The sequence below is a fragment of the Pithys albifrons genome, chromosome 2, assembly GCF_047495875.1.
Source record: "Pithys albifrons albifrons isolate INPA30051 chromosome 2, PitAlb_v1, whole genome shotgun sequence".
Classification (NCBI taxonomy): domain Eukaryota; kingdom Metazoa; phylum Chordata; class Aves; order Passeriformes; family Thamnophilidae; genus Pithys; species Pithys albifrons.
The window spans coordinates 80,001,227-80,018,977 of NC_092459.1; the positions used below are offsets into that span (position 1 = coordinate 80,001,227).

At 37.1% G+C, this 17,751-nt stretch overlaps 1 protein-coding gene across 3 annotated transcripts in view; it reads right to left on the bottom strand.

The window, feature by feature from the left end:
- The window catches only part of AKT3 (AKT serine/threonine kinase 3), a 151,762-nt gene that overhangs the window by 35,096 nt on the left and 98,915 nt on the right, over positions 1 to 17,751 (bottom strand). For all 3 annotated transcript variants that reach the window (XM_071574985.1, XM_071574976.1, XM_071574994.1), the window contains exons 6-10: positions 14,970 to 15,101; positions 11,429 to 11,494; positions 9,801 to 9,869; positions 2,269 to 2,391; positions 169 to 297 (exon numbers count right to left, since the gene is read on the bottom strand). In XM_071574985.1, the coding sequence (XP_071431086.1) occupies positions 169 to 297; positions 2,269 to 2,391; positions 9,801 to 9,869; positions 11,429 to 11,494; positions 14,970 to 15,101 (519 nt within the window). The remainder of the gene's footprint in view (positions 1 to 168; positions 298 to 2,268; positions 2,392 to 9,800; positions 9,870 to 11,428; positions 11,495 to 14,969; positions 15,102 to 17,751) is intronic.

Genomic DNA, 17,751 nt, shown 5'->3' on the forward strand with positions numbered 1-17,751 from the left:
AGAGGCCTTTTCAAACACTGGTAAGCAGAGCATCAATACACACACAATCGCCACTATTTCATTCTGAATAACAACTGTATAGTATTAATCAGGCAAACTGTCAGTCTAAAATTAAATGGAAAAGAAAACATTTTACACTGTATTATAAGAATATATTCTAAATCATACCTCGGGTGCCAGGTATTCTGGAGTACCACAGAATGTTTTCATAGTTGCTGCATCTGTGATTCCTTCTTTGCAGAGTCCAAAATCTGTAATTTTTATGTGTCCATCTTTATCCAACATTAGATTTTCTAACTGTGTATTGGGGAGAAAAATGTTCCCTTAGTATTTTTTAACAGGTTGAAGCATTACACCAGTTTTTTAAAAAAGACAATTATCTCTTGCAATGGAATGTAATTTGTTTTTAATTTAAAAAAATTACAGCATCTATTACATTACAGTATTTCACAGTGTTTACTGTCATACAAGTCAAATAATTATTTAATAATTTCATACAGTTAACAGCAGTAAATCTCAGGTCAACCAAAGCATGACCTTTCATTCTGAAGCTTGACAAGTTTGGTGTATCTTCCACAGAACAAAAGAAAAACAATTTTCTAAATATTCTGAAGATGCAACCAAGCAATTCAAGGTTGCAATCATGGCTATCATTTGGTAAGACTTCACAGGATTCCTTGGCTGTAACATGACCTTCACTTATCAAGATACATTTTACTTACTATACTGTCACAAAACAGCATTTACTCATAAATCCTTAAGATACCTCCATCTTCCACAACCTTTTCAATAACAGAGAGAAGTGGGGATAAGGCAGCTACTGATAAAAAAACCAAGACCCTGAGGTAAATTTCTTCTTGTTTACTTGCAAAGGACACTTCTTAAATTGTGAATATGTACCTCTGCATGATTTTTAAGCACACAATTCTTGCTTTGAAATGTGAAAACAGAATATAGCCTGTTAAATTCCTAATATCACTTTCCCAAAAGTTGTTAATTAGAAGTACTTAAAATACAGATAGAACCAAAACAATGGAAAATGTATTCTGAACAACTTTTCTCAATAGAAAATCTTTTCCTTTTTTTTTCAAACTCTAAGTATGTAGTAAAAATACCAACAGACCAACCATAGCCCTGTCTTTCTAAGTCTGCATAAAGACTGAATTCAATTCAAAGGTATATGTGGAATGCGTCATATGAAGAACACTAAGTAGATGACACCAGAAATAGAAGATTAATTATGTCAAATTCCTCTTTCTTCATTATTTAGAATTTAAATAAAAATTCACCTATCATTCCTTGACTAGGCAATTCTATATTTTTCCAACATGTCACAGAATTTCTTGTTATTATGACAGATTCTGCTACAAACAGGTAACTCGGTATTTTGTTTTCTGTCTGCCTCCCTGAGTGGAACTTGCCTACCACTGTCTCCTTCTCCTTGGTTCCTGTACAAAGGATTCCATGAATGAACTTCACTAGTGTGGACATACAATGAGAAAGCACAATTTCCTGTACATGAAATTAAAGGTTTGACACAGAAATAAAATAGCCTTATCATGGAATTTAGAGATTCCTCCCACGTAAGTTTTTCACATAAGAAATGTGAAAATGTGAAATGCTGAAAACAGAAGTTATTTTCCACAGAACAGGGTCATACTGTGTCACAGAGTACCTGGAGCAACAGAGTACCAGGCAACAGAGGACACATAACTGCAGGTAGATCTAAAACAAACTACATTCCAACAATATAAATTTTTCCCAAGATAAGAAAGACAAAATGATTTTGAAATTAATGCTGGAAGTCTTTTCCTATTGAAACAATCTCAACTGTTTTATGTTTTCAAATCATGTAAAAACATATCTCTCTGCTGAGACAAAGAGAATGCAGTCACACTGTCCCAATTCAGCATTTCCCCTGTTTGCAACACAGAGATTTGTATTTGAGATTTGTGTTGAAATCCAAGTTAAGTTATAAGTGACAGAGCAGGGGTTGGGCAGGATGAGAAGTTTAAATCTCCTTCAGGTGTTGGTACTACAGTATACTGTTTCATTTTTAAACAAGTTCAAGTCAGGGAATGTCCCAGTCTAGAGATTACTGTATCAAACTACTTCCTCCAGGCACACACAGAACTTGAAACTGAACACACTTTTTTTTTTTTCCCATTAACTCTGAATGGTGCAACTTTATAATTACTCTGTGTTTGTCCCCATAGTCTCTGCAAAAACAAAAATTTGATTACTTTTTTCCTTTCTTTTTTTTTTTACCTTGAGATCACGGTACACAATCTTCCCAGAATGCAGATAGTCCAGGGCAGAGACAATTTCTGCACCATAGAAGCGTGTGCGGTCCTCTGAGAACACCCGCTCTCTCGACAAATGGAAAAACAGCTGCAGGGTAAACAGCAGGGACAGGATTGTAATAATTACTGATTTAGTGGGGGAAATTAACACAAACATAAAACACCTCTCATCACCATATTGTGATGATAGATAGTGTACTCTCAGTGGACGCTCAGCACTCTTAGACAGCAGCTGGCTTATCTTTTCCAGGTTTCCAAAGGGAGAAAGCGAGCTGTTAAATCAGCGTTTTAATCAATATACCAATCTTGTTTAAGGCATTCTGCTTGCTACTCATTTAACCTTCAGTTACCAGAGGAAAAAAAAAGTATGCAACAGCATCATTCTGTACTTCTCCCTCTGCCACTTCCTCAAAATTTTGCTTTAAGCCACTGAGATACACCATTAAAATACCTGAATTCTGGTTCCACCTTATATTTTTCAGTACTTCAGTAACTTTTCTTTGAAATGAAAAAATTCTAGTTCTTCAAAAAACTTGGACTGAACAGGTGAACAAGCATTTTACAAAAACAGCACATTCATACTGCTAGCAAATAAACAACTGCTTATGGCTTATAAAAACAAATCTATGTATTCAGTGTATTTCTTTGCTACAATGCAAACATACTTTATAAGTAACAGCACTTTGCAGACACTTTTTTAACTGAATTCTTTCAGCAAAAAGTATTAATCTTACACATTGCCAGTAGTTTCAGCTGCAATTAAAAAATGTGAGGTGAAGCTCTGAGGGTTGTCAGCATCTTACTGGACAAAACATCACCCTCTGAACTTGGAAAAATATCTAAAAAAGCACAGTTTGGCTGTTTAATTCAAATGCTCTCCAAAACGGCGAGCTACATTTACTGTGCTAAGAAAGTTTGGGTAAGTCCTCAAGCAAAGATTAATGAGTAGATTTCTGTATCCTACTTAAAACCAAATGGACCATGTTACAATGTTTTGGGGTTTACCACAGGAGCCAACAATCAACGAAACAGAAATACAGAAAATGTTATCATTTATAAGTTAAACATAAACAGCAAAATCCTTAACAATGCAGTTTTTTAATTTCACTGCTAAAAGTATCAAGTAGATGAGAATTCTGAAATGGCAAGGTCGATAAAAAAAACCCCAAAAGCTAACCAACCAAAAAACAATGATGTGCTTAATCTGTCTTTACCACAACCCACTTTATGCCTGTAGAAAAACTACACTATTCACATGGCACAGAAGAGTGTAGGGATGACCGCAACTATTTTCAGCAGGTGGACTTCTAGATGTGGCACTTGGGGATACAGTTTAGGGGTGCTACGTTGATAGTTGGACTAAGTGATCTTGCAGGTCACTTCCAACCTTGATGATTCTGTGACTTTTCAAAATGCAATTAAAAAGTTGCTGCTATGAACTAGAAGTCAACTTCCTGACAGTTGCAATTTAAAAGAGGTATATCACCTCATTCTTAACCTAAACAAACCTCCTAGCAAGCTGAACCTTTCGGCAGCATATATTTGTATAAGCAGAGACTTCACAGAAAACAGAAACTGCGCTATGATTTAAAGAAAATACTTCAATTTTTGTTCATTGTATCTGCATTCCCCTTTCTTTTCCAATTGCCAAGCCACCTTGTATAAAATTGGCATACCTGCAGGATGAGGAGGAATATGGCATACCTGCAGGTATGTCTATTGCTCCTCTTGTTCATTCCTGTCTAAGCACCAATCCCTGGAGGTGACACCAGCCCTCCCTGCAGTAACATGCTCCCTGTACAGTGAACAGCTTTAACAGCCAATGCCAACACAAGACACATCCAGTCTAAGCAACCAAGTTTAACTTCCTGATGTACCTCACATATTACAAAATTGGGAAAAGAATAAGTAAATTTCCCAATCTGTGGAGTCTTTTTCACCCATTTTTTGCAATATTTAAATAGAAAACAAATGCTGCTACATAGAACTTCATCCAAATAAAGCGAAATACAAAATTAATTCAATTTATGCATTTATGTCTCTTTTGTGGTCTCGTTCATAAATAATGAGCTAATTTGACTAAGTTTTAGGAGTTTTATTTGTTTTGATGGATAAAAAGTAATTCAAAATAAAGGTCAACACATTCAAAAAATTTATAATGTAACTTCCTGTAGTCCTACATTCATATCTATGCTAAAGGATTACTGCATTTTTCTGTATGAAATAGACTAATCCAGTAGCTGAGCAGCAGTCTTAGAAAATTCTAAAACTTCAGGATACTTGTCAGCAACACAAATGTATTAGTTTCCATTTAACAAGTGTCCCAATTCGAATTTGAGAGATGATACCCTGTGACTTAAGAAAAATTCATTATCTTCAGTGTTTATTTCCAACAAGACTATTCAAGTAAAAATAGTAACTTCAAAGTAACATGACCAGCTAGAAGCAACTAACAACAGTTCTGTGTTTGCCAGAGAAACTATGAGTTCTCAAGCCAGTTTATTTTAATACATATGTGATACTACAGTCACTCTTCTTCATATTATTATAGCACCTAACAGTTGTCACCAAACCATACATCTAGTTCTGAATGAAGTATGTACATTTGGATATAAAAATGCAGGTTAAAAGTACATTCATACATTCAGACATATGCTAAAGATTCTAAAATTGTAATAGGGAGAGCAGGGAGATTACAGGGAGATTACATCATAATTTTCAGCTAGTTAGTTAGTTAGTTATTTTGGAATAATTTTGCCACCATGTTCTATTTACGATTGTCAGAACAGGAAAATTATTAAGTTAGAGAAAGAAAAGAAGAAATGTGATGGAAGGTTATAAAAAAGGTTTCCAACACCTGCACTATTTATTGATTTACAGTTATTAAATATGTGCTATAAAGTAATTGGAACTGCAACAGAAATAGCTTTAGCACAAAGAAAGCCATTTTGCACATAACATTTTTGATGGCATACACGAGGGTGTGATTGTTACAGTGAGGACTGAAGCTACAAATTTCCTGGTATTCCTTTAAAAACTGAAAAACAGTGTTGCCATTTTCATAATTAAAACAAAAAGGAAGAATTTTAACAAAGATCAAACACAAAAAGTGCAGATCCAAGCATGCCAAATATATAAAAGACATAACCTTGTATCAACTGAAATCTTAAACTTCTATACACGCTGGTGACCTACTTAGCATGTTGTAAGTTGTATATCTGGCTCTTACTGTTGTATTGTGTGTGTTCAGCTCTGCACTTTCTATTTGACTGTTGATTTTGCAAAGCACTTGCAGTGGCCACCTTGAAATTTTGAATTATTTGTTTATCATTTCAGACTTTATACTGCTTCTAGGCACATTCTATATCTGAGGAAATATAGCACTCTTATCCAGGACTATCACAATTTTAGGCTAAGGAATGTTCTCTCATTTACTTATTTTTTTGTTAGGTAGATTGTAAATCCTCCCTCTTTTTCTTTTCCCTAGACAGTAATAGCACTTGTTCAATTACAACAAACCATTTAGTTCTCTCCTGCCTAATGAATTGAAGTAAGAGCTGTACAACAAAAATGCCAAAAGGAACACAGATTCAGAATTCTGGTGTGGAGAAACCATCTGAATAAATTTTAGAGTCTAATTTTATTATACACATAATTACCAATTAAGTTTGTTACAAAGTATAGAAGCTGGAAGTATCCTGAAAATGCAGAGCAAGGAAGTTAATCAACTTATTAGCCAGTTGAATCAGTGTATTCTGCAGAGTAATGCATGTAATAGATTTCATTCCTAAAAGCTTTTCAACCTTTAAAGCGAAATACTGGAAATTAAAAATGGGAAATATACACTCCAAAAGTATTCCCCAGCAATAAAGAGCCATTTGGTAATTTCAGCTAAGCTAGATTAATTTCTTTTCCCCTAAAATCAAATTTCAATGTCTTAATGCTACTTTAATGTAATTCCACCAGTGCAGCAGAGGTATTGAGAAGTTATCACAAGGGCAGAAGTATCCTTCCATAGCTCTATACTGCAATACAGTTTATGATCAATAGGCATTGGTAACTATTTCATTCACAGAGTCCAACAGAAAAACCAAATAAAGAAAAAATTTAGCTTTCAGCCCACAATTATTTCAAGACTGGGCCTTAAGCAGGACTCAGTGATCCTGGTGGGTCCCTTCCAATTTGGCATGTTCTGTGAGTCTGTGAAAAAGAAGTTGTCAGTATAAGGAAAACTTATTTCCATCTGAATAATGATTGAAAAAAATATCTAATGTTTTGCTTTACTATATCTAGGTACATAAAATGCTTTTTTTAAAGGGAGTCAAAAGACAATACTTCACTAAGACTATGTATGCTGTAAAAAAGCACACACATACATTATTAAAACTGACACAGCTCTATCTTAATTGTAACATGTTCTCTTAAATAAGCCTAACTAATTTGAAGTTATATAGGCAAGGTAAGGCATAGAAATTTCTACTATTCTAGCAGCATATTAAATTTAACATGGATCTAGACTTTTAATAGCTACAGAAGATTCTTACTTACAATCCTTTTAACACAATTTCTTCTCATCCACAATGAAATTCACTGACCCCTTCCCTGACTGTTTTTCTTTCTAGCCATTGGAAGAGAAACTGAAGACTCTTAGTGCTGACCACAGCTTTTATTACTGTACTAGGGCAGATACCTAAATTGTGGCATTTTATTGATTTCATATGGATAAGAGTCAAGAATATGTATCACACTTCAAGAACTCCCTCATTTGGAGAAGTGTTTGGGTAATGGAGCTCCTGAAAGATATATTCCGTGAAAATTCCCAACTGACTCAGTCACAGCAGTTTAACTGAAAAGAAGCCTTTAATCTAAAGGAATTTTAAAGAGAAACACACTGAAGGTAGTACAGCACTGGAGAGAATCAAAAGCAACGTGGTACAGCCACTGTCAATATCCCAGTGGAAGGATATAACTAGAAGATGAGTTTTCAACACCTTCAACAGTTAGAAAACATTTTAAGGAAATGAAACTTCTTTGGAACACAGAAGAGTAGAGAGAAGCAGCAACAGAAACAAGTCTGTGTATCATATAGGCTAAAATGCTGGCTAAACTTTGTGCAACTTATTTCCAGTAGCTCTGAGTTAATATTTTTAGAAGTATGAAGTCCTCTGTACTTTTTATAGCAGACAGTGACTAAAGTCTGAAATTAACAAGAACATTTGGTAAAATTAAAGATTTTCCTATTAAAACAGCTTGTCCAACTTACTATGCCAGATCTCTAGTCAAATAGAAGCACATAACCAAGAGAGTTGCTTCGAAGAAAACAGCCTACTTCAAAAGGCCATTATTTCCCACTGTGGCAAAATTTTATGCTTAGCTTTGCTGAGTTAGAATCATAGAATCGATTGGGTTGGAAAAGACCTCCAAGATCATCAAGTCCAACCCTTGGTCCAACTCTAGTCCCTTTACCAGATCATGGCGCCCAGTGCCACGTCCAATCTGTGTTTAAAAATCTCTAGGGATGGTGAATCCACCACCTCTCTGGGCAGCCCATTCCAATGCCTGATTACTCTCTCTGGAAAGAATTTTTTTCTGATATCCAACTTAAATTTCCCCTGGCAGAGCTTGAGCCCGTGCCCCCTTGTCCTATTCCTGAGTGCCTGGGAGAAGAGACCAACTCCCACCTGGCTAGAACTTCCCTTCAGGTAGTTCTAGACAGTGATGAGGTCACCTCTGAGCCTCCTCTTCTCCAGGCTAAACAACCCCAGCTCCCTCAGCCTCTCCCCATAGGACTTGTGCTCCAGTCCCTTCACCAGCCTTGTTGCTCTTCTCTGGACCCGCTCCAGCACCTCAATATCCTTTCTGAACTTAGGGAACCATGAGCAAAGAACAGGAGCAAAACTGACAAACAGGAGCATCATACCTGGGAAAAAGCAACCCAATCGTGGAAAAACACTATGGAATTATTCAGATCCCATAAGCACAAGCAGACTGCCACCGAGAAAGCCATGATACAAGATGCTTGCAGCACTAGCCACAGAGTTGCACCACCCAATGCAGGGAAATGCACTGACCAAAATACAGTGTCAGAGCATCCTAAGGCATAACAAAGGAGTTGAAAGCATCCTCTGTGGGTCCCCCCCTGTATTCAAATAGGACAGAAAGTCACCTTTCGAAAAGACGAATAGCTAAATGATAGGCTGATGTTAAAAACAAGTTCAGTGTATCCCCAGAGATTACAGAAATATATAAAGGTCTTACACAGACAAAAATGTGAAGAATTAGCTAGTTTATAAGGTAACACCTAGAACTCATTGCAGATACCACTGACTTAATACTGGTGACATAAGTTCAATGTTAAATAAGCCAGCTGATTTTCCAAGAGAGGCTGTTATCCCATTACTGCTGAGGGAGCTTTTTTGTCTGGTTCAACGCCTGCAATGTCCAGAGCTTGGTTTACACATAGTGAGTAAAACAAATCATCCTGTCACATGAGAACCCTATAGCAGCATATTTAGCCATGACTGGCAGAGGACAGTCAAGGATCCAAATAGACCTCAGACTGAGAAACTGCCAGAGCAACAAGTCTGAGACAGGCATTTTGGGGGTGCTCAGGCATTAGAGTTATAGCTGAAGAGAGTTTTATTGCAGGAGAACACAGCAAAAGCATAATGCAAAACATGATATCATGCCATAACAACTCTTGAATGAAGAAAGAGTTTTCTAATTAAAAAAAAAAAGAAAAAAAAAAAACAAAATCAAACAACTACTAGAAATACTTAGCCCTTTACTATTATCATGTAGCATATAGCAGACAAAGTAAGGAAAATCCCCTAGTTCAATTAGCGAGATACAATCTGAATAACAAACAATATCTAAAAGGTACATAAAAGCCCTCTTCTTACATTGCAGTTCTCTAATTCCACTTGCTGGGTATAATTTTTTATATTTCACTCTTCAATAAACAGCTGGAAGACAGCAACAGCTTGAAAGCTAACAATATTCTAAGAAGTTCAGTACTTTAGTTGAAATTTCCAGAGTACACAGCAAGTGAAGAAGAATAGAAGCAATGAAAAATATGAATGCTCCACTCTTTTCTGATAGATATTTGCAGCAGCAATAGCAAAGAGAGCACATATTTCATATTAGGACACAAGTAAGACTATTCAACATTATTTTTGCTTGTTTGCACTAGATTATGACTGTTTCATGCCAGAACATGCAATAAGGAAAAAAAAACAATACGTAAGCTATTTGCAAGAATTTCTCCACCACGAAATCATCTTTTAGTCTAATTTTTCCAGAATAGGAAGCAGTTTTGACAGCAAAGTTATAAAACATGTCAGCTGTTGTTTCTTTACATGAAACAAATAAAAAAAAAAACTTAAAAGCCCTTCTAAGATACCAGAAAGCAAAAAAGGCAAGAGCAATTATAACTTTAAAGTGTAACCCAGTGACTGCATTACCATTACAAGTGCAGAACATCTTTCTCAAACTTACCTCTCCTCCGTTGACATACTCCATCACAAAACACAAACGATCCTTCGTCTGGAAGGAATATTTCAAGGACTTGCAAAGAAAACAGCAAAATTAAACTAATTATCACCTTGCATTAACACAATTTCTTGCACTTAAGCTGTAACAAACTTAATTTTATCTTTTTAAGTAGAAAATTCTGACCTTAGTGAGAACTTTCATAGTAATTAAGTGTAACTTCCTATCTGGAGCTTGAGCTTAATTAAAACACAAAAACTTTCAAGTCTTTCCTCACCTCCGCCACATGGCCACTGATACGCAAAAATCAGGCTTGTTAGAATAAAATACTAAATGGTTACTAAAATAGACAGTTTTATACTGCATTTCTTATTGCCATACATGGTATCAGCTATTCCCACTCACTTTATGATGTCCACTTCCACAAGGCACATGAAGAGAGACATTATTACATCCTTTTTAATTTTTCCTAAATCAAATCTTGAAAGTGGTCTTAACCTCCAGACTGCTTTTATTTCCAAAGCAAGGACTCTCTCGGTTCACATACTTTGGAATGTTAAAACCACTGAGTATATATGATTTACATATCATTTTAAAGTTGCAACAGATGTTATCTTCATTGAAGTTTTTGACTTATCAATGTTGATTTCATTTTGATTGGAAAAAATTATATAGACAATCTACAGAAGAAGACTCAGCCTAAAAGAAAATAAATTCAGTAGAACTACATGTAAGAAACATAAGACTTATGTGACTTAAATACTGCATGTCTCATTAAAGCACTGGGTTAAGAATAAAAGAAAGATAAAGAGATACAACTGCGGTAATATTGTTGAATTTTTTGACTGGAGGTAGGGCTACTCCTGCTTACCTTTACACTCTAATTTAAGAAACATTACAGGATCTCTTTTATCTTAACTGAATTTCTCAAAATATTTTGGCCAAGCAATGTAAGTGCAATCCTCTGCATATTTTTCTAAATAGGAAAGCTTCTGTGCTATACTTTCATATTTTAATACAACAAATAAATCCCTGTCTTAACAATAAGCTAATTGTATTTTGAAATAAATGAAAGCATTTTCTGATATATTCTGACAGAAGTGGAATCAGAATTAATACTACAGAAGAAAGTCGGCCATAAACGTAAATCCATTAATCATAATTTGTCATTGAGTCTCAACATTTTCACTTTCTTTTCAGTATTTTATTTTTATTAATTATTAACCATATAAAGACAAAGGTAGTGGGGCTTGAGCTTTGTGGCTCTATGGGCTACTTATGTTGAACAAATTGTTATTTTTATTGTTTTGCTGAATTGTTAACTAAGTTTTCTTGGAAAAAATAACTTACACTCTGTGAAATAAATAACTTTTAAAAGCATTCATATGCAAAAATTGCACAACAGTTATGTGCCACAATTAAATTAGCTTTCAGTGCAGTTAAGCTTCACAAAATTATTAGAAACATTAGAAATTTCTAATTACATATCCTGATAAAGGATATCATAGGCACCAGATAGCTACTCTTGTTTACAAATCATCACGATAGAGTTCAAAATGTGTTTGTAAAATATGTTCATAATGGATGTTGAAAATCACCTGCTAATGTACTTAAAATTAGTCCCTAATACTTACTGTTAAAAAAGGGTGCCTGGTGTTTTTCAATACTCTGCTTTCTGTAAGTGTATGGGCCACTTCATCCTGAGAAATAGAGAGTAGAAGAAGCAGGTCTGAATTAAGATATAAAACTATTATTCAATTAATTACACAGAAAAGGTCAACACTTTCAAAAAGAGAAAGCTATAGTACAGTTTTGAAAAATGAATGAACTTTCACATTTTTTGAGGGAATATTTAAATTTGACAAAACACCATTTAGCATATTTTATTTGGTTTTCTTATTTTCTTATTTTAAAATGATGTCTTGATTCAGGGAAGGAAGAAATTATAATACTGTATTTGACAGCTTAAAAATATAGTCATCACAACTTCACAGTTCTGCTATGAATCACCTGAACAAAGACTCCACAGAGAGACTGAACCAATTTGCAAGACACACACACCACACACACACACATAAAGTAACTGACAGGCGAGTGCAAAACCGAGTCTCATCTCGCCCAGTGTTTAGTCAAGTCAGTTTTTCTAGTTTAACTTTCACTTGGTTTGGTGTTGGTTTTGTTTTTGTCCACCCAAGCTATCCTGAGGAGCCCAGTGGTGAGCAGTGCTCCTCTGACCAGGCTGACCTCCTTTCCTGAGGACATCGGTCTCATTCTTGGGAGGTGGGAGATGTCCACACAACCCTCAACTCATTTCCAGTCACATTTTGGGAGAGAGGCAATTTGGAGCAAAACCGTGACACTCTCCTATCTGTGAGCCTGAACAGAGAAGATTAAAATGAGCCCTACACCAAAGTGAGTGAAGGAAACTAAGCTGGTGCCTTCCCTTCCTGGGAAGCTCACCTACACTTGTCCCCAGGCTCTCCCCTCTTGCTTTCCTCCTGGGTGGGATCCATGAATGGGGCAAGGGAGCCTGTGGGGGTGATGGTAAGGTCCCAGGGGCACTCACACCACCAGGTCTGCAGAGAACAGAGCTGTGAGGGGGTGAGCATGGTGGGCAGAGGGCTCACCCTGTGCTACAATACCAGGAGCTCCCAAGAACTAGGGAGAAAGCACAGTTCTTAGGGGGTTCATATTATGAGTACACAGTCATTTTACACAATTCTGCATGTAATGCATGCTGTGAATCCCCTTCTCCCCGCTCCAAGGCCAGGCCTGAGAAGTCTGAAAGCCATTGGGCTGGTTTAGCCATTTTCTGTAGTGCTAAGCTGCTACTGAGTTTTATATTAAACAGAACTAAAGACTAGCCTAGCGTGACTCAAACCTCAACTGTAACCCTGCAGAAGTAAATATATTCAGGCAGATTACACTTTGTTATTGCCACAAATAATACCAATATAACATTATTGTAGTACACATGCTTATCAGACTATACTCTGAAGATAAGGTATTATTAAACTGGAAAGTAAACATAGATGTCAGGAGTTTTAAAATAGACTTTAAAAATTGTCAAAATAGGAAGTTAAACAACAACAACAGAGTCAGTGGTGATAAATTTTGATGCCTTTTAGCTGAACAGCAATGCGACCCTGAGTATATACACCACAATCACATATTGGGGGAGAAACAACAAAAAACTTTAAAGAGAAAGTGAGTCCAAAGGTTTGTTTATTTATTTTTAAACCTCTACAGTTCATCAGATATGGGGCATAAAAAGCTTGCAATGGTCAGTTTTACTGGCATTGCCTCAGGAGTCAGTAACACTGGTAGCAATTTCCCGGTAAGTGTAGTACTAATCTGTCATGAACACTTAGGATCAACAGTCTTAATCTGAAGTGGGCAGATGGTGTAGAGCTGTCAATGCACCATTTTCTGCTTCATATTATGCTGTTAAGAGGTATGACCTTCTACAGAGCTACTTTCTGCGCAGGCAGGTAGCAATGGGACAATTGAGAATGGTTTTAAATGAAACAAAGAGATTTACATTAAGTGTTAGGAAGAAATTCTTTACTGTGAGGGTAGTGAGACGCTGACACAGGTTGCCAAGAGAAGCTGTGGATGTCCCATCCCTGCAAGTGTTCAAGGCCATGTTGGATGGGGCTGTCAACAATCTGGTCAAGTGGAAGGTGCCCCTGTCCATGGGAGGGGAATTGGAAGCAGATGATCTTTTAGATCCCTTCCAATCCAAGCCATTCTATGATTCTAGAATGCATACTCTATCACACTACAGGCTGAGTTGGGACTGCAGATCTGTTCTACTTAGTGACAGTATCCTTAGCACTCATCTCCAGAGTTAAATGCTATTGATAAATCCCCATGCCATGACCATACATTGACTGAGTGAGACAGCCAAGTTCAAACTCAAATCTGCCTTTGTTTACAGTTTGGGAAAGGAGTAGAAAAACTGGTATCTACCGACCATAGGGGAAAAAACCACAGTCACGTCACTTCTGAAGATCTAAGAATGCTTTAAAATAAAAAGTCTAAAAAAGCCCAGTTTTTATTCTTTCTTCAGTTTCTTATCAATATAGAACCATACTATGGAACACTTATGGGGACTCCCTTCAAAACAAAATTCCAGTTCTGAGGAAGTCAAATTTAAAAGACTCTGGTCCCATTTTCTTCACAGGATGAAAGGCATCTTTCCGCACACAATCCTCTTGTTAGTCTACAAAGAGGCATAAAAACCTGCTTCATGGAGTGTCAGGTTCTGCCCAGTCTAGGCTATCTTTCTGATTTCAAGTTAAACAGACCAATGAACAGTTGTACCTCTAATTTCTTCAAAATTGCTCTAGCTTCACACTTACTTCTAAGAACAAGAATTTTTGCTTGCCAGAGACAAAGTTATCCAATAACCACTTTTAACCCTTCTAAAACGTCACTGATACTGTAGCAGCCAGCAAAGTAAATGGAAAAATCCTAAGATTCAAAAATCTCTTTTGTATGTTATTGATACAAAGCAACAAGCTGAAATGCTCTGAAGGCTGGAAGGATATGAACGAGCAGCAGCAGCAAAGGGCCTCACAGGAGTCTGATCTAAGAATCCCCTGAGGACCCGCAAAGGCCAAGGGTGAGCAGAACATTGGGTAATTATGTCAGGCAGGAGACTGCACTACAGCATGCAGCAGCCAGGGAGGCTCTGGGACCCAGAGCACAGACCACAGAGATTGCTGCCATGAGATACTCCCTCCCATGCAGAATCAGGAGAATGCAGCAGCAATTCCCTCTTTCTTTCCTGTGTCTCCTGATTATGAAGAGGAAAAGGGCACTCTTTGTTGCTGTTAGTCCAAGCTGTCTACGTGCTGACTAGTCTGCCAGTGACCACAACAGAGCTGCTAAGGGCACATAGAATTCACAGGTCAGTCTCTTCACTGTTCAAGACATAAATTTAAGTCTTACTCCCTACAACAGGGCTGGGTTTAATAAACCTCAAGGAAATACAATTGTCTTTGAGGCTGCTTATTCCTCTACCAAATTTAATCAAAACTGATCAACACATTCAAATGTTATTAGAAAGTTAGTGACAAACAAATGAACATAGAGCTACACCTAATGTATTACATACTGATGATTCCATTCTTTAAAATGGCCCAATATTAAAACTACGACCACCCTTACCTTTGCAATAATGACTTCTTTTTTCAAAATCTTCATAGCATAGTATTTCCCACTAGCCTTCTCCCGGACCAGAATAACTTTGCCAAATGTGCCTTTGCCCAGTAGTTTTAAATAGTCAAAATCATTCATTGTCTATAAGGAGCAAATAACAAGGATTAGCAAGACTTATGCTACCCAGTTCCAACATATAACCAAATGCTGTTGTTGCCTTAGCCCTGTGAACACAGACACTTCGGAAACAGGTTAATGGAGAAAGATATACAGGTTACCTTTATTAGAAGCTTCTTAGGTGCAAACCACAATGCTCTAAACCCGCCCCCCAGGGGTGTTACAACTTTTATAACTTTTCTAGTAATTTGCATATAAGATATTAACATCCAATCATCATCCTCATTTCCCTTGTGGGTCCACCCATAGGGATCTTTCAGGGGCTGTTAGGCCTTCTTCTTATGTTTTGTCTTCTGTTATCTGCAGGTGGCTTCTCACAAACATCATGGCCTTGGCAGAGCCTGAGAAAGACATTTAATAACTGAATTTAGGATTTGAGCAGCCTAGAAGAACTTATGTGGTTCTAAAATCTACCAAAAATACATTAAATCCTTAGGCATGACTGTTACCAATACAGTATGAACAGTTCATAAAAATAGGTCCACTTTTATAAAGTTCACAATCATAGATTCATTTAGGTTGAAAAAGACCTTTAAGCTCATCAAGTCCTGCTGCTAACCCAGCACTACCAAGGCTACCACTACACAGACCACTACTGCTAAGCCATGTACTTAAGTGCCACACCTACATGTCTTCTAAATACTTTCTGGGATGGTGACTCTGCCATTTTCCTGGGCAGTCTGTTTCAGTACTTGGTAACTCTTTCAGTGAAGAAATTTTTCCTGATATCTAAACCTCCACTGGAGCAACTTGAGGTCATTTTAGCTCATCTTATCACTTCTTACTCAGCAGAAGAGATCAACATCCCCTGGCTAGGACCTCCTTTCACATAGCTGTAGAGAGTGATATGGTCCTCTCTGAGACTCTTTTTCTCCAGGCCAAACAACCCCAGCTCCCTCAGCAAGCACTTGTAAGACTGTGCTCTAGACATTTCATCAGCTCTGTTGCCCCTCTCTGGACACACTACAGTGTGTACCATGTCACTGAACATAGCCCCTTGGATTATGGGGGATTCATTCTTCCAGCTCAGGGAGCTGGGTGCCCAAAGAATGCTGGTCTTGCTACTGAAGAATGAGGAAAAGAAGGCAGCTGTTTTTTATCATTAAACCACCAGGTTAAATTGTTCAATAGCATTATTATAGTTCTCTAAAGCCAAATACTGCACAGTATACTACACACATCCCTTTTCACCAAGCACACAGAGAACATAGTCTATACCAGTATCTCATGAACGCTCTATATCTAAGAAAGTTCTTCAACTCCTGTACTACCACAGACACACAAACGTGGCATATCAGTACATTTTGTCTAACACAAACACTGAACCAATGGCTTTTTTGAAACACACACAATCCCCACTGAAATATTATACCTGTAAGACTCTACAACAGTCTTCAAAATACAGGTGGACTTTTAAAAATTTCAGTACAGGTTACAATTACATAATATTTACATTAATCAATCTGGCTCTGAAAAGGCAGCACTGGCAAGTTCTTATCCTTCATGTGACTAGATTATTACTGCACTAGCTTTATAGGTTAAACATAGTACATCTAAGAGCTAGTGTCACCAACAGAGAGTCTGAGTCTAGTAGGTTTATCAGCTCAGATGAAGTGTCATCCATAGCAAGAATATGACCAGATGATCTCAGATCCCAAAGTAGTTCAGTCACTTTCATGAGCCCAAAGTTGGAGTCGATAATTGTCTTAGTTCTACAAGTGCATTTCACAGCCAGTTCAGAAGCATCAACTCTATGAACTACACCTTAGAGGCAAAGATGCAGATACAGAGAAAAACCAGCAGAATACTAAGAACACAGTGACTTCACATGGTTGCCTTGAACTGACAGCAGGATTTCTTTAGCCAATCACTGGTTTCCACTGTATGTTTCTACATCACATCTTTCAGTGTGATGTGTTACTGCCCTGGTTGGAGCAACGCAAAACCACTCAGTTTTGTGGTGCTGCAACCCAGGAACCTTGAGGGAAAAAAGGCTGAAAATTGTGAAAAACAATATTCACTTATTCTTGTTAAAGTACTGTCCTGCAGTGTCAAGAACCTTCCTTTCTTTGTGAATAGTATACCTCAAAACATTTATAACGAGTAATTATACTCCGAGCCTCAGTTTTATGAAGTTAAATACACTTAATCCTGTTACGTGTGAGAAAAAGATCATGCCTTATCTTTCATCTTCTTAGTGTCTCATTCTATTACTAGTTGTAGCCTCAGGCTGCTTTGCTGAATACTATTGTTCCAGATAAACTTCTACTTGTATTTTCCACAATGGAATTAGTACTTTCCTTATCTCTGCCAGAAATACCTTTAACAGTACCGACATATCTCACACATATTCCAAGTGTAGACATATTGGGCATATCCCTGGTGTCCAAAGACAAATAGTGACAGCAAATGCAGTTGCTCGTGAGAAAGAATAAAGGGCAAAATTTCGTTCTGAAATTATTTATTCCTTTAAGCTCAAGTGCACAATACTATTGCTGAGAATCTGAATTTGCTGTCGACAAACTGTGAAAATAATTTATGCAATTGTTCACTCAGAGTCAGTTTGCAATCTGCTCATATAAGAGGTAGAACTGAAGTTCCATGAACCGCATTA